Genomic DNA, 23,840 nt, shown 5'->3' with positions numbered 1-23,840 from the left:
CGCCCAGAAAAATAATGGTCATTACAAACTTCAATTTTTGCGCTTCGCTACAAATATTGCAAAAATGACCAGGCTCCATTAGAACGCGTAATGGATTATTGTGCGATATTTATTGCATTCGACTGTAATAAACATTTCACAAATGATTATAATGGCTACATTATAATTTTTTTCTCTCTATCTCTATTTTATTATATCATATGGTACACTAACAATAAAATACTATAGAGCGAGCTCAAAATATCACTAAAAAACACTTGTAAATGGTACCACACCCAGCAGAATATGCTACTATATAGACATTTATCCTTATACCTTCTATATATATATTTCTCAAAGTATGTCCGTGTGTCGTCGTATATCTGTCGGTTTTCCGGCTATAGCTATTATTAGCACAGCGGAGCTGGACAACAATGCAGATGCAAAGTCATGGCTTACCGTCATTGGAAGCCTAGCCTTATGAACTAGCTTAGTAGAATTTTTTATTGGCAACACGCCAGGCTACTAGCTTGAAAGGTACAGTTGTTTGACAAAGTTTTAAAACCTTTACAGTAGTTTTTATTTTTCACCTAATTTATTTCAACTACACAAAACACTTCTTTCATGATATGTAGTTTGAAAGTAAGAATAGGAAACGTTGTTATATGTTGAATACAAATCAAATTTCTGTCCAAAGACTTTTTTATTACCCGGGCAACGCCGGGTGGTACAGCTAATGTAAACATATATTAAAGCTTGGAAGAAATGTTGTGAGGAGGTTATGTACATTATAGCGATGTCAGAGGAAAACTCTGTACAGAGTTATTAGAATGTTTAAAAATGTCTATACATTTACATCTCATCAATGCTCTGCACGCAATGTTTCTGGGATGTCAGCTAATATTTTTGAAGCAACATCATGGAAGGAATAATAAAATTTGTAAATATTACGTAACGTTTTTCCAGTTTTGTAGGAATGTTGTGAAAAATAATTTGCTGAACGTTACAACAGCATAATTCTCACAACAACGCTGAAATGTTGTGGAAGATATTTTCCACCATCGCATTTCCAAAGATGTTACTAGAACGTTGAAAAGGTGTCTACAAATAATCTTGTGACAAAGTTACAATGAAACGTTTCTGGGATTTTTCGGACCATCCTGAAGCATTCTGGGAATATAAAATTGTTGATTGGGTACAAATGACTCACACAACTCCATCCGGCAAATAAACTGAACGATTTATTCAATTTTTTTTAGCAAACATTGATATTGTTTGAATTCCGTTGCACAAATGAGCAATTCGAGAAACAAAAAACCAAATATTTTAATAAAAGATGTAAAAACCCGACCTTGGTGAGAAATTTGGTGTTTATGATGGTTGGTTTCACCACTGAGCCGAATAAAACGAGCCAAGACCGGCTCACCCTCCCATTTAAGTTCTCCATCAGATAGCCACCAAACAGAGTCTAAGAGCTGAGCCAATGATATCTTGGCCTTTGCTATTAGTCTGCTCAACAACTGCACTACAAACAAATACATTCACGTGAAGAGCTCAGATGAACTACTAACACAATCCATGGTATCCAAAAAATACTGTCGTAAGTCAAACTGTACTTGAATACAGATAATATAGACAAGGAGTCAAGGCGATGAAGCCAACAAATAATCATTAGGAAAAAGAGAGTTGATAAGCAGGTCTATACAAAAACTGTATGAGAGATACAACCTGAAATTGAATTTACCTTTCAAGCGATAAAGACATGCTAAGACATAACCTTTCATAAAAAGGGTTTCAGATACAACTGCTGAGAGAATCTATAGTTACTTGAAACCTAAAGTTGTAGAGTATAGAATAAAACTCCCACTTGTAATATGAAAAAGGAGCAAACAGTTTAGGATACCCACAAGTTCTCTACTGTCGAATTACTAGAGAGAGATTTTACTAAGTTCCCATTAAATATTCATCTCCACCACCACATTATTTCATTGTTTTAAACTGTAAATACAAGATTTTAATATAACTACCGTGATTGAAATGAAATGTTGCGAAATTGAAATTTCAATTAACATTTTACAATAGGCATTAAATTCACAAAAACTAACAAGAAATTTAAAATTCAGAAATTTTAACCGACACTAAACTCTTTTGTAAGAAAGAAGCTAACCTCTCACCCGCATCAGACGTCACTTTAATATAACCAATTTACAAGTATCTCACCGATAGAGAGGTCATTGCAAGAACTATTATCCAAAAGACTTTGTACAATGAGCTCTAAGGTTGTAGTCTGTGACAAATAGCTGATCTCTCCTTCAGTAACAATGTTGATGAGGTGAAGAGCCACAGTTACTGGTAGTTGGAATAGCTGAAACATATAAAAGATAGCACTTTGACTTTTCTACATGTCAAAGTGTTACAAGTTGGCAAACAAAGCGGACAGGAAGTAAACTTGAACTTTCATTACATGTAAAATATCTGTTTGTTGGCAGTAATGCCTTGCTCTGATGGTGGTTGCTGCTTCAGATAGAAATAGAGTGGCAACACACTGTTAGAAAATATATTATGATAGTATTTTATAATGTTGATATTAGTGCACTTTAATTAGTTGAATTAATGCCTGCCAACCAATCTTTATTTTTTATACAACTTTCACCATACCATTATACTCATTTTGTATTCATATGATATATATTGAGTAATAATATCTCAATTCATGTTTATCTTCTCATAGATATTATTTTGTTGTATTTTAACATTTAGATTGTTCCAGAAAATAATACTCATTTTCAAAATGTGACAACAAAATGATGTCATAAAAATGAGAGAATGGAGATTAACACCAGAGAAGTTAATTTAAGTTTTCGATTTATCATTATCTAAATATAGTTTAATTACTGCTGCCGGATTAAAATATGTTAATTTTTTATTTACATTCTTATAGCTCTTATCAATATTTGTTTTATTAAAGCTGTCGGCATAACAAAATGTTATTGTCAGTAGCCCTTTAGAGGTTACATTACACTCTTTCTCAAATATGTTTGTTGTCAAGGTCCTGTTTATACAGGCTAGTAATACACTACATGACAAGTTCAAATTGAGTCAAATAAAATCCTGAATGGAACATAAGTATATAATAGTGATAGAAGCATTTGCATGATAGAATATGAGAAGGAATTGGAAGTGGATTATATAACTTTTACACCTGTTGGTAGAACCTTTGCAACCTGAGAGACTCTATCAGCTGCAGGAAGTATTCAGGAAGGAGAGAAAAGGAAGGAATGTTGAGTGCCCGATACAATGAGCAGTTGTCTTTCCACAGCTCTTGTCTGGTGTAGAAAAACTAAACAAACGTATCATGAAAATAAGAAACAATTAATAAACTCTTACAACCAAACTATAGCAGACCGACAAATATTCAAATACCTCGACATGCGAGCTTAATGCGTTCTGGGACTGAGTTCGTACATCAATTTACTTGTGTATGCATTCCTTTTGGTCGTAAAGCAGCTTACCAGACTTATGAAGAGCTGATCATCAGGAACATAGAGCTGAAGAAGATGAGAGACAAGCTTGTGCACATCTATAACCTTATTCTCCATACATGCACTCCTGAATAACTCCCTCAACCGTGCAAACTTCGGTGAAAACTTAACATCAAACATTTTATAGAACCTTCAAAATAAATGATGAGAGCGAGTTATATGCATAATTGTTTTATCAGATATTTGCTGTCTAAAATACTCAAATCGCATCTCCAATATGCCTGACAATTCATTACATTTCCAGTTTCCAAGGAAATAGACTACACCTTATACCAAACACCGGGTAGGACCTTACCAATCCATATTATGTCACAGCTTTATGCAAAAAACCTTTTCGGGAGAAAAGGCATAACTTTAATTAACTATTCTTTATTATTTTTCTCATCTAACTTACTTTGAATAGAACCGGTAACAAAGTTGATATCTGTAATGCTTTAAAGATGTGTCACACAACATTTACAAACAAAGTAAATCATAAACCTTTATGCTATAGCTTGAATGATGTACAAACGCATAGATAAGATTTGAATTTACGACCTACATCAAATAGCTACCATAAATACTTTTACACATGATACAGAAGCTAAGTGGTGTGCAATTGAGCTGCGAGGTCATATGTAGTGTAACAGTGTCTAAAGCAATGGTGAGACACTACTAGGAGTCATAGTCAATAGTGATATCGCAATGGCGTTAAAGCTATCAGATTACAACAGTATAGGATTAAAAGCTTCATGGTGACGTCATGACTTTGCGGGACTAATGGTACACAAGTAATGGAGGACCCAAAGGACGGCTTTATTCTGCAATGTTGAAACAGGTAGGTACCAGCACAGTATTTAAAAAGGCGTCGTCAGCAGTCACTATTAGAACGTTAGCATTGTTAATAAATTTCATATTGTGTTGTTTTATTACGTATATCAATTGAGGGGTGGTAATATTATTGTGTTTCGTAGTGTAGTTCGTGTAGGTAATTATCATTATTTATAGGCTTGTGTTGTTATATTGTATCGGTAGTGTTATTGTAGCAGTGCAATTGGGTTTCATGGGGTTGTCTAAAAAGGTAAAAGTGATTACTATTATCGATAGTTGTTCGCAGAAATAGCTGCTGGACAACTCTACGTTAGTGCTTTCTTTAGGTTGACACTGAATAGCGAAAATTTTTCTAGTTATTTCAAGAGTTGGCCAAGTGAGTTCGAGGTTGCATGTGAGCTTATTTCATTGCGTATGAGTAATACCGATGGTGGTGCTCTATTTTTTGCAAGAAAGACCCAACTGTTAGCTTTATTTAGTGCTATTGGTAGCAGTAGAATGGAGTTACTAAAGAGTTAATGGATTGATGTTGCGAACCAGTCAGCTGATGCTTATCTGACTGGTTCAAATTTGCTGAGAGGTCTTCATGAGAGAAGAGCTTTTTGTGAAGATGAAATTTCTTACGATTTCACAGGCTTTGGGGAGAAAAAGAGAAAGTACTTGGCAAGAGTGAAACAGTTGAGTAGAGACATGGACTTTGGTGCTAGTAATGCAAATTTGAGGCAACACTTTAATGTAGCTTTAGCAGTGAATGGTTCGCGTGAGTCTAATGCTAAGAAAAAGTTAATGCAAGGGACTGATTTGACTTGGGATCACTTATCTAACAAACTGAAAGCTAGACATTTGGTTGGAGAGTCCGAGTATACTATCACTGGTACAAGAAAAGATATAAAAAAAATTGAAGTAGACAATTTGAGAGTATAAAGTGAATCTGATGACAATAGTTCTGTCCTGCCGGTTTAACGAGTTTCTAAGAAAATTGAGAAATCTTGTGGTGAAAGTTTGACAAGCTTTGCTTGATGATGAAGTAGGTAAAACTGTGATCAAATACGTGGAGAATGGCTGGCCAGAGTCAAGTGCAAACCTAGATGGAGAGATAAGTAGACTTTCTAGAAGAAAAGAGTTGAGCATTTCCAACGGTTTACTGTTTTACTCCTCTTGCATTTACATCTATATGACATTCTTATCTAAAAATGTCATAAAGGTCATCAATGTGTTAATAAATATAGTAGGAGAGCCCAGCAGCATCTTTGGGGCTTGCTTTTAGGCATTGTATTAAAAATTTGTAGGATGATTACAATCTTCGTATTATGCACATGGATATCAAACAAAAACCTATGGGTGTTAGTGAACTACCCTCTAATCCGAGGGAAGTAGTTGGATCTGATATTTTTGTATTTGAACATGAATTATAGTTGTTAATGCTGTTTGTTAATGACTATTATTCAAAGTGGATTGAGGTTATTCTAATAGCTACTCAAACATCTAACCCAATTATTTCAGTTATAAAAAGAACATGTTCAGATTTTGGTATACCAAGGGTGGCTTGTTCTGATAATGAACTATGTTGTGGCAGTAACGTATTCAGAAATCTTTGTGAACCATATGGAGTTCAAGCAGTTAACAGTAACACTAAATATTCATAATCTAATGGGTTAGCAGAAAGCTCTGTGTAAACTGTAAAGAGACTCTAAACAAAATTGGCTGGGTACTCACGTAGTACACTCATGTTCAGTAGACAAATTAGGTCTAGTCTAGGTGTACCGAATAACAGTGATATAAATTATGAACAATTTGAGAAAAATGATTTACTTAAGAAGTCTGTAGTTAAAGAAAAGTGGTGAAAATCCGAATTGGTAAATTACCAAAACTTTGTCCCTGTAATATATTTTCGGTAAAGACACCAGGAATTCCTAGGGATAAAGGAAATAGTGAAAAGAGGACATAACTCTTGCAGTTACTGGGTTAGATTAGGAAAATAGTTAAGTTAGAAGAAATAGAAATTTTTTTTCTATAACAGGATCGCGATAACAACAGCCTAGAAGAGTTCGCCTAATTGAAGACAGACTTAAAAATGATAATGATATTTAGAGGAGGATGTTGATGATACTGATTTGAAAACCAAATCAAGTCGGGATACTAATGACGATGCTGTCAATATTACTGAAACTAGAAACTTGTAGCCTGTAGAAGAGAATGTAGATGTCCCGAGGTATGGGAGATGGAGTAAGAGAAAGGTTGAGCTGAATATGTTATATTATTTAAATGCTAATGCTGTTGCAAACAAATCAAATGAAAATAATGTGCATGAACAATTAAGATTGTGGGTAGGGGGCAGTGGTTAAATCGAAATCTAAACTAAAAACTGAAGGGCCCAAAAAAGACAAAGTGAGATACGAGGAGAAGCTAGTGGTAGTGGTGAGAAAGCAAATAGCAAGGATATTGGGAAAGATAAAAAGATGGTCTGGGGTAATGAAGGTGATAAATGGTGCATGGTATGTAATTCCAAAAGAGATCATATAGCTGTACTTTGTCCTAAAAATTTTGTAGTAAGTGTAGCAAAAGTGGTCACTGGACTAGAAATCGCAATTAGAAAATAAAATGTAGAGGGTCCAAGAATTTTGAACCCCATTACTTAGAGTGCCCTAATCGAGGTGATAGATTCTATAGAACGGAAGTGAAAAAATGGAAGTGAAAAAAAGTGGAGCAATTCGGTGAGAACAAACCAAGTTTGTTGGCTTCTCAATTTTGTGGTAAGTATGCCGGTGTAGTGAGGAGCAGAGAAGAAGTTTAGAATGTGTCAATCTTGATTAAAGTTAGTGAGTTTTTGAACGAAGTAGAAACTTACAACCTCTGAGAGCAAATTTAGATGAGAGTAAATTTGATGAAAAAGGAAAAATATTTGATGAAAGAGAGAGCAATAATAGCACAGAATTGTGGAACAGATGGGAGTTAGAGAAAAAGAAAGTGGAGTTGAGAGAAGAATAGGAGAGATCTGTCACCCTCCAAGGCATGGTAGATCTCTTTTTGGGGATAGTCAAAGTGAAAGACAGCTAAATCTGCAAAGGCTAGGCCGGCAGTAAATGGTGTTTCTACCATCGCCTGTGCTGAAGTGAAAAAGGCTGCTAGACCTGGCTCTCGCAAGCTAAGCCCGGAGGGTGATTCCGGCTAGAAGACCTTAAACGCGAAAAAAGACAGGGTGAAAGTGTTGGTTTTGCTGGAAATCCCCTAGAAAAATTTCTTGAGTCTCCAGAGTTGTCTGAAAATAGCAAGCATATCAGTACCACACATGCTTACACTGGTCAAGAGGAGTCTGAGGCTTGACCTAGCTGCAGATGAAGAGTTCTTGGGAAGCGAAGATGATGATGGGTCAGTTGGAAACAGAAAAAATTTGATGGAATTTGAGGATCCAAAGTGAGCAAATAAAGTATAAACTAAAAATTCCACTGTCATACAGCCCACTGTCATACAGCCCACTGTCATACAGCCCACTGTCATACAGCCCACTGTCATACAGCCCACTGTCATACAGCCCACTGTCATACAGCCCACTGTCATACAGCCCACTGTCATACAGCCCACTGTCATACAGCCCACTGTCATACAGCCCACTGTCATACAGCCCACTGTCATACAGCCCACTGTCATACAGCCCACTGTCATACAGCCCACTGTCATACAGCCCACTGTCAAAGAGATATTGGAAAAAAGAAAGGGTACTGATGGTTGAGAAATGCAATATTAGCAGTCAAATGGCACTGCAGTGCAATAGGATGACTGCAATGGTAGCTGTAATGTACTGGGTGTTATTATATACAACAAATAGCAATAATGAAAGGAAAAGATTATATGTTTATATCTCTCCCCCTGCAATAGGAGAAATGCAATATTGGCCAATATTAGAAGTAAAATGCACTGATATTATTAGAATAACCAATATTATTTATATAGTAATAATACAAAACCAATGCACAAATTTGTTTACATTTCAAAACGTCATAGCTAGCAATATCAAGAAGTTGTGATATTTATATAGATTTTTAGAAAATCTGTACTACATAGCCATTGTTCTGTAGTCATCCAAACTTATAATTAAATATTGTAACAACCTCATAAGGATCGTTAGAAAAAAATCATTGTCATTTCCTTTACTTACACTGCGTTGGACATCAGTTAAAATACCAAAGCACTCAAGGGTGTCTAAAATGTCAGTTACTTTGAAATCGGCAAAAATGAAACGAGTTCAGTACTCCTATTTATCATAAAAACTCTCAAACTTCGCATCCGCTCGTTTGGTCGTGGGATAAGTAAATGAAGTATAGGAGAGGTAAATTTTGTAGTTTTAATTTGGAAATATGTAGCTAGTAGCTTGAATGGTCTGGACTTATTAGAAATTATAATACCTGAAATTATAAATTAAGATCTTTTGAGGTGGGCTTTTTCTAGGAGAAGGGGCTTGGTTTGTAATTGTGTTGAGAGGTATTATGTAGTGTAACAATGTCCACGGCAATGGTGAGACACTACTAGGAGTCAAGGTCAATGGCAATAGCGTGACGGTGTTAAGACTATCAGATTATGACAGTACAGTGCGCCCTCAGAATACAATTAACCTGATATACGATTTTTTCACCTTACGAAGTTGAACATGGTGAAGTTTTCACCTCATCATTAGACTTTCAATTCACCATACGAATTCAAGAAAATGTTTGCCCGAGTTTAAATTTGGCAGTCGGTATGCTTATTACGTACGTCGAAATAACAATGATGCTGAAATGCGGTTCGCCAAAAACATTTTCACAATGTTTAGAAAAGACACGATGACAGATTTCTCTCAAGTCAGCATTTCACATGGGAAATTTTGTGAAAAGTACATGAACAAGAGCAAATATTCATTTTTAGCGTTATGCTCCGTTTTACTACAAACTTTAATTCAGCATACATATATAACTACTAGTATCTACACGTATATTTAATTTGTTAGCTATGGAATCTGAGACCGATACAAGTGTTACAAGACGAAGGAAAAATGATTTCGTATTCAACAAAGTTGGAGGTCATAAATAAATAGGGAGAAGGCACCCGTATTGTTAATATTGCCAAAGAATATGGTCGCAACCAATCAACAATTGCCATTATTATTAAAAACAAGAACTCCATTAAAGCAAGCACAAGGAGGAGCTTCCGACTGACGACTTGAAGAAGTTGAAGGCCATGCACGAAATCAGCAGTCAAGAGAAGCAACCATTTAGTAGTGGCGAGGAAGTAGCAGAGCCAGAAAAAACCTACATCGGCAGAACAATCTCAAGTATTTAATTTACTGATGTGGACTGGTACATTAAAAATCAATACTTTACAATGCATGTATAATGTATATAATTATTTATCTTCTTTGTGTGGCATGGTTTTTATGTTTTATTCATTTCATTTTATGTTTTATTTATTTCAATTTGATTTTATGTTTTATTTTCTTGTTTAACCATGTCTTTGCAGGCGGGCCTGTTTTCTACTACGTAAATACACATCATCGTATGTATGTAACTCATATATAACTAGCTACTCAATATAATTGACGCATCCATATTACTTTCTAGAACTTGCTAAAGCCCTGTCCTCTAGGGTATAAATACGTACAAACTTCTGTATGTATGGTTACATTGACTCTTGTGCACATTTCACACAAAACAAACTACTGTACAACCTTCTCTGGATCCTTTTACAAGCGTTAGCTAGCTAGCAATTTTCTGCAATGCACCATCATTTACAGTGAGCATCTTCAATAGGTTATCAAGTAAGCTATATTCTACATTGCACCTAGTATGTTTGCTTTCTTAGAGCACTCTCTGCACCAGTAGGAAAGCTGTGTCTTCCTGGCCATTTCTGCTTTTCAGGACCCAAAAAGTGGTAAACCTTTTCTTTTAAAACCAGGAAAAAAATTGGACAGAATTAGACAACTTCTTTAAGCCTGCTAAAAAATTACATTTCATTGCGTATTAAATTTATTGTCAAGTGTACAGTAACAGAATTAGCATTGATATGTCTGCCTCCTCAGCTCTACTCACTACATGTACCAGCTCAAGTCACGTTACTCCAAAGGTATGTACGTACTGTATAGTAAATATAAATTCATTTTTCTTTTTGATAGCCAAGTGTGCAAAAGGCTGCTTTCGATAACTGCACCGCTCGGCCTTTCTTGTTGAATTAGGTTGAAAAAGTTTTTAACGAGACACGCTAAGTATTATATTGAAAGCGCAAAGAAAAATTGATAAGTGATAAAATTTTGGTGATACAAAGTTGAAATTTAGTAAAATAGTTAAAAATACATACTAAAAATTAGCTTCAAGTGTGTGTTTTAATGAGCTAACCTTATTTGAAATGAATTCAAAGTTTATATTGTACATACATCTTGAAGGTAAGAACTTCTTACCATGCGTACTGCATTTGGTACACCACATTATAATGTTGCATTCTATTGCAGATTATAACCATTAAAATACACTAAATGCAATACAGTTACTATAGGTAACTATAATTACTAAAGTTAACATACTATTTTGTTACTAATTTTCAATATGTACACTTTTTATAAAATTTTGACAATTCCACCAGGGGAAGTTTGCATTGTATAATTACAATGGTCTCTATACCCCTACATACGAATTTTTCACCATACAATGCCAACCCTGGAACGGATCAACATCATATCCTGAGGGTGCCCTGTATAGGATTAACGTCTTTATTGTGATCTCATTGCTTTTTGGGACATAAAAACAATAGAGGACCCAACGGGTGGTCTTATTCTGCAGGGTTGAAATAAGCAGGTACCTACAAGCTATTTAACACTAAGAATGACCAAAAGAATAAGGAAAATTCAGTAAAGTATGGAGGCTCTCCTATTTTGAATATTAATTGTCTTTTTTTTAAATGTCTAATCTTTGAATATTAAATGTCTTTTTTCAAATACTAGGCTTACCCGTAGTCAGATCAAGTCGAACAAAAATATAAAACAAACAAAAAAAGTTTGTAGCTATTCACTAACGACTAATTTGTTACTTATGCTTGTCTGGACTAGTCTGGTCTAGACTATACTAGACTATACTAGACTATACTAGACTATACTAGACTATACTATACTAGACTATACTAGACTATACAAATGAATACGAAGCTATAAAGTAGTTCAAACAGCCTAAGAAAAAGCGCACAAACAAATCATTGTGAAAAATAAAATAAGATTGCAGAGGAAATTCAACAATGATTGTGTAATTATGATATGAAAAGTGAGGTTGAGTCTTTTAGTCTACAAACGCAAGGTACAGTTGAACCTTATTCTTTAGCATTTATTTGGGGATCTTTTTCGGGCATGGCAAATCCAAACAAGCCCGTGCACATGCCCGCTAATATATTAGCAGTATGCATGTCTCAAAACAATAAATTCCGAAATAATATACAAAACCGCAATATGCCAAAATAATAATTATAAAATTCTATCCGCAACAATGATGTACGTGTGGATGTGAAATACCTATGTATAACATAGGTCTTCCAAAACTGAACATAACAACAGTAATTTTTAGAGCGTACAAAGATAACCCCTGTTTAACCATATTAAAAAGATTATCGAATCAACGAATTTCGTAACTTCGTGCCAGGGTTGGCTCGGTTTAAATCAATGGTTTAAACCGAGTGGTTTACACCCGGTTTAAACCAGGATGAAAAAACCAGTTATTATGGTTTTTTTATTATTTTTTGTGAAAAACATAATATTTTAAGCTCCTAGTGGTTCATGTGCGGTAGAAATGCCATTATATGTAATTATCAGCTGTGAAAGTTTATTTAGGACACAGTAGTAAAGCGATGGCAGAGCTCAAGCCGAAACTACATGAAATCCTAGCACAACAATGACTTGGTGAATTTCATTTTCAACTGGTTCTATCATGTGATATGAAGATCTCTTTACTGATGAAATATAAAAACCATGTGAAATATACTAATCCAATCATTGTCTCTAATAATGAATGAATACTTTCTCAAGTCTGGCCAGTGAAAAATGATTACTTATAATTAGAAATCAAAACAATAAAATCCTTTTGGGCAAGCTTCAAGTTTGCCAACTAATATTTCATTTATTGGGCACAAGCCAAAGTAGTTGGATTGTTAGAATTCAGTTTATCAAGTTTTTTGAAAAGTAAAAGTTGTGCCTCAAACTTTCAACATGCCTCGCAAGCAGGATCCCGTTTGGCAGTTTGTCACTTGAACTGCAAAAGGCAAAGGTTAAAAGGCAAAATTTAATAGGTGTGCTGTCGTAACGCGAGGTCGCGCAGATAGGCTTAAAGCTCACGTAGCAAAATGTCAAGCTGAAAACACCAATTTAGACAGTGATGCTAATATTCAGGTGATAGAAGCTGAGTCATCTGCCACTGCTCCAAACAGTCACAATGCATTTGCATTATGCTCTGCTCTACACTACCACACGACTAATCACTGGGATTAAAGTTCCTACGTATACATAGAGCTGTATGTAAAATATTCACTTTATGTGATAAGATTTCTGCTCTGTATTACATCGATCACGTTTGATTTATACACATTCTGAAATTTCCATAATTTTTCTCTTTTTCCCATAACAACTCCCACAGTACCATCTTTAACAGATGATTCCACATATGTATGTTCAATACTCAATCATGCAGGTATAGTAAGTGATGTTAATTAGACTTAAAATTGCAAAAACCTTGGTAAAATAATAAAAACCATACAAACCGGCTTAAACCAAAAAAACCTGGTTCTTTTCGGTTTTTTCATAAAAACTGTGGTTTCTTCCAATCCTGCTCCGTTCACATAATTCTAGTGCTAGTGCAAAATCACATCTTATATTCACATTGACCTAACAGAATTTCGCAAGTACACCGATTCACGTTTTTAAACAAACGGCCCGGAAACTCTAAAACTATTAATAAATATGGGACGGGTAATGAATTGAGTTGTCCTGAAATCTAGCTAATATAATTCTAGCGATTCCATAAATATACTTTGCGGTAATAAAAAACTGGTAGACGGTGTACCATTGGTCATTAAAAAGATGTTTTATCTTGTGCTTCGTTATTGGCTAACGCACTTATATAAACGGCCGATTAAAAGCTTCGCAAGCTCTATCAATTTACGCTTACAAACCGAGTAAGTGAACGAATAGTGAGTATGCCACTGCTCAAGCGCACGATGCTTGCCAGCAGATTATACTACATATCAACGCTTTAAGCAATTTTATTCAATATACTGTTAGGTCTGTTGAAGACATCATATGTATATGATGTCTATATACATTATTGGGGGTCCTCCCATGTTTTGGGACGATTCTGACGACCCGACGACAGGGATATTTAAAAAGTGACAGACGAGACGACCATTTTTCAATGTAGGTGACGAGGTGACGATGATTTTGTAAGTAGGATTACTAAAGGTACGGCTGCACGTAACGAATTTTTCGTCGGTTCTGAGTTCTGACCGAAATCACGAAAAACGCAGAATTAATCGGTCGAAATTCAAAGAATTATTTGAGCTGTGCATGCCCACCGAGTTCGTCGACGAAACGCTTTTAATTAACAGATTAAACAAATTGTTAGCGAGCACGATTCTAGCAGCTTTAGCAATTAGTATAGTCCAAGACATATATCGCGACACACAATAAAAATACATAAGTATTTCAACATAGAACACACGATGTAACTGTTTAGGTCGCGCTATTACTGGTTAACGAGCACGACTCTAGCAAATTTTAAGATATATGTAGTCCGAGAAAATAATGCGACACACAAGAAAAATATTACAGAAAGTTACCATAGTAAATACGATGCAACCGACTTGATTGCGCTAGAGATGTCAACATTTTCTACCGCAAAACTTTTGCTGCTAAAAAGGAAATATAATTAAAAAATAAACAATTTGTAGCTATAGCGTCCAAACAATAAATACATTCAATAACGCAATCTAAGCAGTTGCATCGTGTGTACTATGTTGAATTGCACTTATACTTTTATTGTGTGTCATTATACGTCTGTTGGACGTCATCATACGTCTCTCTCTAATTGCAAAAGCTGCTGGAATCGTGCTCGCTAGCACGATTCTAGCAGCGCAGAATAATTCTGTGTTTCAATCATTTCGTGATTTTGGTTAGAACCAACAGAAATTTTGTTACGTGTAGCCGTACCTTAACTAACTTTTTATTTGTTCATAAATCACCACGGTCAACCGAGTTTGGTCAAGTTATGGTTTGAAGCATCTGGCCCAGCATTTATAGACTGCCAAAAAATTAAAGCAATGAAAAACCACGACATTGACAGCAAATCCGTTTCCAAGTCTGTGACTGACAGTGATTATTAAAGACAATCTCGGTCTATTTTCAGTGCAAGAAATATAGCCCTAAAAACCTAACACGGCTGTCACCTTTCGCGGAGTAATCGGCAACGCTCCCAAACATCACTAATAAGTTTGTGAAGGTCGCTGGTTGAGCCATGCTTTTGGTTAGCAGAAGTTCAAACTGAGCGAGTTTCAGATTTTTAACGCAACCCAGTGCCACCAGAATAGATATTTGTATTAAAATAACGAATGTGAAGAAAAAAGTTGATTTGGTTGCCAACTTGAAAAAGGTGACAGTGATTTTAAAAGTGACGACAGTGATTTTAAAAGTGACAACAGTGATTTTAAAAGTGACTATTCTGACGACAACTTTGTGTGGTAGGACCCCCATTATTCTATTTTATTACAGTATGTCTACACACTCATACTCTATATACATTATTATATGATATATATAATGTATATATATAATGTGTATATATAATGTATATATATATATAATGTATATATATATATAATGTATATATATAATGTGTATATATATAATGTATATATATAATGTGTATATATAATGTATATATATATAATGTATATATGTTATGTATATATATTGTATATATAATGTATATATATATGATGTATATATATAATGTATATATATATATATGTATAGATATAGCTAGTATATAGGCTATATAAGATTTTCAAAAAATAACCTTGTTTATATTCCTGATGATGAAACACCTTTAGACCTATAATGGCTGAAGCAGAAAACTTTCTCTGTGAGATACCCGAGTCCATCTCAATTATACCCATCCAGAAGTTTCAAAGGCAGGTAAGATATCTTCTAAACATGATATTTCTTCGTCTTTGCAAAACAAAGATTTGATATTTTTGAGAACAAAAAGAGCATTTGGTGAACAAAAGCAATTAGTCAGCTGAGCAGTGCATTCGATATTTTTTATATCCGAACTGAAAAAAACTAAGTTCATATTTATCCAATTGGTTTTGTATTTCAGAGTTATTTGGTCAAAAAGGTGTTAACTACTCTGATATTTGAATACTTGGTTTGACACAGTTAACACACCCATCTTTCACAAGACACAGTTAACACAGCCATCTAACACAACACTTTCGCTTCCAGTTAGTCTTTCTTGCATCCTTACAACTGTTTTGATTGTAACATAACTAATTGATTTGAAATTATTCAAGCGATGTCTTTGAATATAGTCTGCACTATAGTCTTTGAATGACTGCACTATTCTCCTTATATCTAGAATGGTGTTCACAAAGTATCGTTATATTTTGTTTTTTTATTTCATTTCAGAATTATAAAAGTTTTAACACCTCTTACACAAATTTAAAATTCTTTTAAATAGAAGATGGAAAATTCAACTACCAAATACTTTTTCAATCACAGCTTTCATGAAAAAAGTTGTTACGTGGAAATAGCGCTGTTGTAATAAGGATTTCATATTTGTAATAATTAAACACAATTGTAGGTAATGAACAAGAGCTATGGCTCTCTTTTTACATTTTATCAAGGTGCTTGTATTTGGTTATCAGTAAGAAGTATGTTTCATTTTATGTGAGAACTTCTCTTACTTGTTGTTCTTATGTCAGGTTGGTCTTTACGAAAATGGCGAAAAAGATGCTAGTGTTACTCCCCTACATACAGCTTCAAAAGAGGGTGACTGCGCCCTTGTGAAGGTGAGGCAAAATTGGCAGTCATTTCTGCTTGCAAAAGCATTGAAGTTTTTTCACTTGAAAACCAAGGTTTAAACTCTAAAAATTATTGGGTAAACCTACTGCTTTTTAATCATGTATTAAAAATGGAATGCGATAGGCGCTCCTATAACATACACCTCATACATAAATTCCATTTAACTTAAAAATCTATGTAAATTTTGCTTCATTTTACGTAAGAAATTCCAAATAACTTGAAGTGTCAAATCAGTTCAAGTTCTCAAATTCGATTTGAATAGCGAGATACCATAGTTAGCCGTAAGCATATCGTCTTTTCTCTTACTGTACTTACATGTAAGTAAGAAAATGATAAAGATTAGGGAAGGCCAAGGTAATTAGCGCCGTCTCTAGTTTTTGTCATTTCCAAGTCATGAAGATAGTTGAATATGCCTAAATCTCTATGTAAATGCTATTTTGCTTCTCTGCTAAGGTACAAACTCTTCATAACAATTTGATTTATTAATAAAACAAAATGAATCTAACCTACTAAAATCTCATTCTCTGGCACGAGTTATCAAATTACAATTTTTAAAAAAGCTATAATCATTTCACTTGATTAGTAATGCATAAATTAAAGTTAGATTTATCTCCCCTGGCCTCTTGTTGCTAGTTATGCATATGCGTAGCTGCTTAAGATCAGTGAGAACTTGTAAGCCTGCTTCCTAATTCTTTATGGGCGTTAGTTGATTGTTCTTCTTTTCTGCTTGTTCAACTGTGTTTTATTTAAATGTAGAAATAATTGAAATGGAAGGGGTTTGCTAATTATTAAAATGATTTGTAACTGCAACAGAACACGATTTGCTTCTATCACTAAAATGCTTAACAGTGATATACATCAAAGGAGGTTTAGATTGAGAGGCTACACGAACCTTGATGATTATTTGAAGCTTGTAGTGGTTGGAAAGCATAGCCAAAGTTTCAATAAATCTTCAGATGTTAAATGATGGGACGCTAGCGGTTTCTGCGTGTTGGGGATTCACGGTTAATACTTCATTAGCAGTTTGCTGAATAACTCATATATGATGGTCTGTTTAGTCATCATTACCACAAATGCATAAAACTGAATGTTGTCGCATTTCCTATGAAGGCAAATTAGAATATTTCTTCATTAGATTACAAATATGCTACATTATTTAAAGTTCGATATGAGAAATTGTTATAGTTAATAATAAAATATACAACAATCTCAAATATAACATGTCAGATAATACTGTTTTTGCCTTGTATGGTAACTTGTTATTCATGGGTTGAATGCTCTTGTCATAATATTGCCATTGTTCAACATGGTGCTAGAGAGAATTGCTATTTTCTCTTTACAACTGTGCGCTCTGTAGGTAAATAGACATTTTTTTACAGTTTTATCAGCTGGAAATTCATATTTTCAATGGTTTGGGATATTTATGTCAAGTGGTTGTGCATGGATATTGTTAGAGCATCGAATGTGCTAGTTAATATTTTTTCGAATATTTTTTGTGGCACAATTGCTTTCGTCCTGATATTTATCAATAAGTTTCTGTCTTGGTAACCGCTTATTTCCTCATTTGGAGTTTCTATAGAAGCAATGGGAGGATATCATCAATACTTTTTAAGAATCTTTATGTCTGTCCTTGTATTCAACTTGAATTACACATTGGCTTGTGAACTTTTGATTTATGATTTCCAGCAATTGGTTGAAGAAGATGCTGATGTGCGTGCTAGAACAATGAAAAACAACCTAACACCATTTCATGTAGCTGTCTTCAATGGAAAAATAGAGGTCGTTGAGTACTTCCTCAATGTAAGTGTTGCATGTCTGTAATAGAGTTATTCTACAATCTCTTATGTATCTATAATATAGTTATCCTATTGAATCTTGTTTATCTATAATAAAGCTATTCTATTGACTCTTGTGTATCTATAATAGAGTTATTCTATTGACTCTGGTGTATCTATAATAGAGTTATTCTATTGACTCTTGTGTATCAATAATAGAGTTATTCAATTGACTCTTATGTATCCATAATAGAGTTATTCTATTGACTCTTGTATATCTATAATAAAGTTATTCTATTGACTCTTGTGTATCCATAATAGAGTTATTCTATTGACTCTTGTGTATCTATAATAGAGTTATTCTATTGACTCTGGTGTATCTATAATAGAGTTATTCTATTGACTCTTGTGTATCAATAATAGAGTTATTCAATTGACTCTTATGTATCCATAATAGAGTTATTCTATTGACTCTTGTGTATCCATAATAGAGTTATTATATTGACTCTTGTGTATCCATAATAGAGTTATTCTATTCAATTTATTGACTGTTAGGTATCCATAATAGAGCTATTACATTGACTTATGTGTATCAATTTAGATTCATTCTATTGACTCTTGCGTCTAATCAATTGCTTGAAACAATTTGAGTTCTCAATTGATTGGTTTTAATTAATGTTATAACTGTGAAAAGGGTCAGCACACCTGCCTATCCAGCGCCATGATAAGCACGGTTACTAGAATGTTTTTGTGATGACACCAACTCACTAATGTTTTTGGTTCTTACATCGCTGCCAATGTTATAAATTGTAATCAGCTGCACAAACATATAAATCGTGCTCTGTAACCATAAACCACTTCTTAGACTAAAATCTTCAATGATACTGATTTACACTCTCTGTCTCGTAGTTTTATTTATTTCGTAATTTTGATCATCGTATCGAATTCCCAGGTTTTTATTGCAGCAGGTGCAAGTATTACATACTGAACTAGTTCAACTTGGCTTTTCAAAATTCTAAAATTTATTTTTACCATGAATTTAAATGCGACTTGATAATAGTTACCAGGTGTTGCATTGAGCACCAATTATTAACAAGACATAACTAAAGAATTCTGTTTGGAGCAACTACAAGCGAAAGCAAGTAGACTGGCTAATGTTTAGGTTGCGTGATGGTTGCCTTTTCTGAAGAATTTTGTCATTCCAGCCTACCAGCAATCTGTTTTTGCCAGTTTTTAACGATGCTGATATTTTCTCTAAATTTTCACATACGCTGTGTGATTTTTTACGATTTGTCTAGTTTCTTTGATCCAGAGATGTGCGCTCAAGTGAACATCTTTGCTCGAGCAAGCTTTAAGGCTCAACTCACAAAAGAATTTAATTCAATTGATTATGGTTCAATCGTTTTATGGTATAGTTCTCTGGTATATTTCACTTACTGTAGAATATAATTGACTTGGCACATGGTACCAGTTAAGTTGGCTCTCTTCACAGTCATCATACACAAATTGAGTTGATTCTCTGTTTTCAATAAGTGAAGCGTCTCCAGTCAAAATCCATCAATGCTTACCTTTTATTATTTTTACTTTTGTGATTATTATTGCGTTGGCAAAAATCCATCATAAGCAGTGATATCCTAAGTGAACCAATCTGTCATTGCATGCATGCTGAACCGAATATGTCAAAGTAGTCCAGTGTTGCCAGCCGCAAGCGTTTCCATTAGACCTCGATATCGCCGCTCATATTTTCCTCATTGATAACTTGTACTAATTAACATGGTAGTTTAGTTCTATTGTTTGCTTTTGCACTGGCAATAAGCTTAGCTATACTGTTTTGACTGTCATGCAAAAAATGTAACATCATTTCATTCAATAATCAGATCCTATCCTATACAGTTGCTTCAGTTGGTTAGTTAGTTCACTGATTGGTTGTTCTCAGTTTCGTGGTTTGTTAGTGAGGTATTTTCCTTACCTGATAAGTAGTCTGGTAACTTGAGTAATTTATTCAATATTTATTTATTAACTAACAACAGCCGTCATTCTATATTATTATTACACTATATCTAGTCTAGTCAAACTTATGATTTGTAAATGCAACTGGCAAGCACATTGACATAACATACTAGTTGTTTAAGTTGTGGACCTGTCCTGTGATATAAAATATATTGCAGCTGTAACCAACAATGTTTTGTTTTAGTTCTTTGTTTTGCATAGGAGTTATCTAACTACACTTGCGTGGGTGAGCAACTTCTATTCAGAACAAAAGCTGAAGACAGACTAGCTAATTGGCATGTGTCAAATTGGCAAAAAATAATTTTTGTCTTTTTAGGCGAATTGAATTGGAATGATCTTTTGAAATTAAGATGGCTAAATAATTGAGAATTAAATTGTGGTATTTCACTTGAATATTGAATTAAAAAATTTCTTACACAATCAATGATGCAAAAGAATCGAAAATTGAATGTTAATTTTTTGATGAGAATTGACCTGAATCTAGTCAATTTTAAAGCCTTAGAAACATATTGGCTTTGACCTATCAAAAGCTGTGCTATTTATTGTAGAATAAATTGTCTCTTAGCCATCTTACCATCTATTATCTCTTGACCTGATGCAATGCATATAGATGGCTGCTTAAGAAATATATTTATCCATAAAATATGGTTGTATTGACTATTCCAAAAGAGATCTTTAAAAGACTGAATTAAATCCAATGTTTTTTACTTAATCTTGATAGTAAGAAACTTTTCATATAGGCCATCAGTGGTCATATGGCTTACATGTTATGGTAAGACCATTTCCGAGGGTGTTGTTGCAGCTGGACGAGTCAATTCTTGAGGACCAGGACAGCCTGAAACTTACACCATTACATCTTGCTGTGGCGGGTGACCATGCAGATGTGGTGGAGTTACTTATTCAAAGAGGAGCCAACCTTAACGCTAGGTAAGCACACAGTGCGGGTTCTATTGATCTAATATCTACTTTCAAATAAATCATAAAGTTGTTGCGATAAAATTCCGGGCACGTGTCTGTAACCACAGTCGTAGTTGAGTTATAAATCAATCCAAGAAAGATCATATCAAAACCTGTTTAGTATTAACACTTCAAAACTTGAGTCTGAGATATTTTGAGGAAATGCTTTTCCCTGATTCCACACCCGATTAAACTCGGATTCGCGGTTTCAGTTTGTTTTCATATTTTTGGTTCACACAGGATAAGTTTCAAAATTCCAATGTTTCAAGTTGATTGGACTGTTAGTTCTTGAACTATGGCCGGTATCCCGAGAGCACTTTTAACTGATCGAGAAATGGAAAATGCCAGCTGACAGAACATTAGTGCTTTACCTACTTGCGGTTAATGTAGCTTTAAGGGACTTTGCACGATGTTCATTTCAACATCATTCCAAGTTTTAAGTTGATTGGGCTAGCGTTTCTTCAAGTATCACCAAAATACTGAGGAGACTTCTAACTGACAGATAAATGATAAATGGCTGCCTTCAGAGCATTAGTTTCTAATGACATACTGATTGAAGTTTTTAGCGATGATATAAAAAAGAGACAAGACTACAAAGTTTATTCTACTCGATGACAAGAATTTCACACTAGAATTATTTGTTTTGTATTCATAAAAAATATACACTCTTTTAAGCTCAGTGTTTACCAACTGTTATCTCTCTTCATTTAGCTCCAAAATATTACTTCTATGTAAGAGTGTAACAGGAAACTACTTATTAGATTTGGTTTCTGTTTTTTCATTGAGTTCGACAAGGTTTGAGCTTCAATATGATATTCAGTTTAAAAGAAATTTTATTATCCAAAATGCTCTTTTAAGTGCTTTCATAGTCGGTATAAAGTTGCTAATAAGGTCCAGGATCAGGTGGTTTGATTGTGTATACAAGATAAACTTTCAAAGTGGTAAAGGTTCAATTTTAAACACTGGCCACAAGTTTGTAAAAATTTTGGTTGCAAACATATTTGTAATTTACTTATCAAACAATATTTTAAAAGATTACATATATAATGCGGGTAAGCATTTTCTGTTTAAGAAATAGTTTCACGAGTTTTTAGTCGGGCGAAGAACAGTGCAGACCAAATAGCAGGGGCATGCAACTCACTCTCATTCATTTTTTGTGTATTGTTTAATAATGTAGTCTCACTCTACTTGTACTTGCTGCCATTGTCACAAACTGCTGGGATACTAGGTATTTTGAAAGTCAGCGACCCATAGAGCAAATGAAATAATCTTTACTAACGCACACTTGCATCTTGTACAGATACAGTGTGAGAAATTTTCCACTTTTATTAAACAAGAAATACCCAAATAGTCTGAGTTTGTGTTGGTGTAAACTAATCTGATTCAATTTGAATTGATTTGATTTGACAAATCAATGATTATTGAATAAACAGTTATCAAGGTAAGGGAGACAAATGCAAATATTTACTTGACAAAAGTAAATGGTGAATAGTAAAAACTATAGAATAGTTAGATTACCAGTTTGTTTCTTATTTTACAGTAAGATTTTTTTGCATTTGTAGAACATGCCTCTGGTTGGGTCGGCTCACACCATTAGAACTTGCTGCTAGAGAAGGTGCTGTGAAAGCTCTGGAGTGTCTCCTAATAAAAGGGGGATCACTCGGTGAAGAGCTGGGCCAGAGACAAAGTCTCCTTCATCTCTCCTGCCAGTTTGGACACATCGACAGCGTGACTTTGCTGCTCAAATCAGGAGCTGATCCTTGTCTTGCTAACAACCAGGGGCTTACCAGCATTGATCTCGCTATTGATAATGGACACAGGTTTGCTTACTTCATGTTTTGTCATCTGAAGTCTTTGTATGCTGTTTCTGCAGCATCATCTTTGAGTGAACAAGTCAAAGGTGATTTTAAACTACCTTAGTAGTTAAAAAAATTAAAATTTTAAATAGTTTCTTGTAGGAGTTAAAACTGTGAACAGAAAAACTAAAATCATGATAATATCATGCTTGGTAGCCGTGTAAAAGACCTCGATGACTATAGGCATGCCCAAATGCAGAGAGCAATTGCTGTCCCAACCAATAACCTTTTTGGGGAATTGAACCAGACTTGTGGTTTGCAAGTCACTCGGTCTAGACTGGTAGGCTGTGGTTGCTGTCCTTATTTGCTAGCTCGGGTGTTAATGATAGCTGACTGAAAAATCCAACTCCAAAATTAAATCTTTGTCAAGAGATTACTTATGGAAATGAGAAAAAAATTGCAATTATTATATCAGATGCACATGAGACATTTCCATAATGGCTGCTTTAAATTAACTAGTAATATGAGGACTAATATTGAATATTGTGCAGTTTTGTCACCAGTGGCTCGGGGATTTGTAAAAAATACTTTATCTTTCATACTCCCTACCTACTTCATACTACCTTTATATACATCCTGTATCAGATAACCTGCCTCATGGATAACTGCATTCACATTGTTAGATACTGTAAGCAAAAGATATCCGAATATCTTGTTGAGTATATTTTCGTTAGTAATAGTTAGTCATGCTAGTACTTTGTTGGGTGTGAGTAAAAGACTGGCTATTACAGCAATCCAGCCTATAATTCTTTGATTTTTTATTAGGATTAACTTGACAGGTTCATTAATATGTTAGTACTTATAAGTGTACAATGCTATTGATGGTGTACTACAG

At 34.4% G+C, this 23,840-nt stretch overlaps 2 protein-coding genes across 2 annotated transcripts in view; one reads left to right on the top strand and one right to left on the bottom strand.

Moving 5' to 3' along the window:
• Positions 1–13,209, bottom strand: part of LOC137408468 (uncharacterized) — a 40,964-nt gene extending 27,755 nt beyond the window's left edge. The window contains exons 1-5 of the mRNA XM_068095007.1: positions 13,092–13,209; positions 3,492–3,651; positions 3,182–3,319; positions 2,200–2,344; positions 1,331–1,504 (exon numbers count right to left, since the gene is read on the bottom strand). Coding sequence (XP_067951108.1) covers positions 1,331–1,504; positions 2,200–2,344; positions 3,182–3,319; positions 3,492–3,641 — 607 coding nt within the window. The 5' untranslated portion in view covers positions 3,642–3,651; positions 13,092–13,209. The remainder of the gene's footprint in view (positions 1–1,330; positions 1,505–2,199; positions 2,345–3,181; positions 3,320–3,491; positions 3,652–13,091) is intronic.
• Positions 13,210–15,427: 2,218 nt separating this feature from the next.
• LOC137407996 (transient receptor potential cation channel subfamily A member 1 homolog) overlaps positions 15,428–23,840 on the top strand; it is a 34,108-nt gene continuing 25,695 nt past the window's right edge. The window contains exons 1-5 of the mRNA XM_068094385.1: positions 15,428–15,519; positions 16,308–16,394; positions 18,094–18,207; positions 20,995–21,119; positions 22,712–22,969. Coding sequence (XP_067950486.1) covers positions 15,442–15,519; positions 16,308–16,394; positions 18,094–18,207; positions 20,995–21,119; positions 22,712–22,969 — 662 coding nt within the window. The 5' untranslated portion in view covers positions 15,428–15,441. The remainder of the gene's footprint in view (positions 15,520–16,307; positions 16,395–18,093; positions 18,208–20,994; positions 21,120–22,711; positions 22,970–23,840) is intronic.

Source organism: Watersipora subatra, chromosome 11 (assembly GCF_963576615.1).
Source record: "Watersipora subatra chromosome 11, tzWatSuba1.1, whole genome shotgun sequence".
Taxonomy (NCBI): Eukaryota; Metazoa; Bryozoa; class Gymnolaemata; order Cheilostomatida; family Watersiporidae; genus Watersipora; species Watersipora subatra.
Note: the sequence above shows the minus strand (reverse complement) of the source record. Positions and strands in the feature narration are given on the sequence as shown.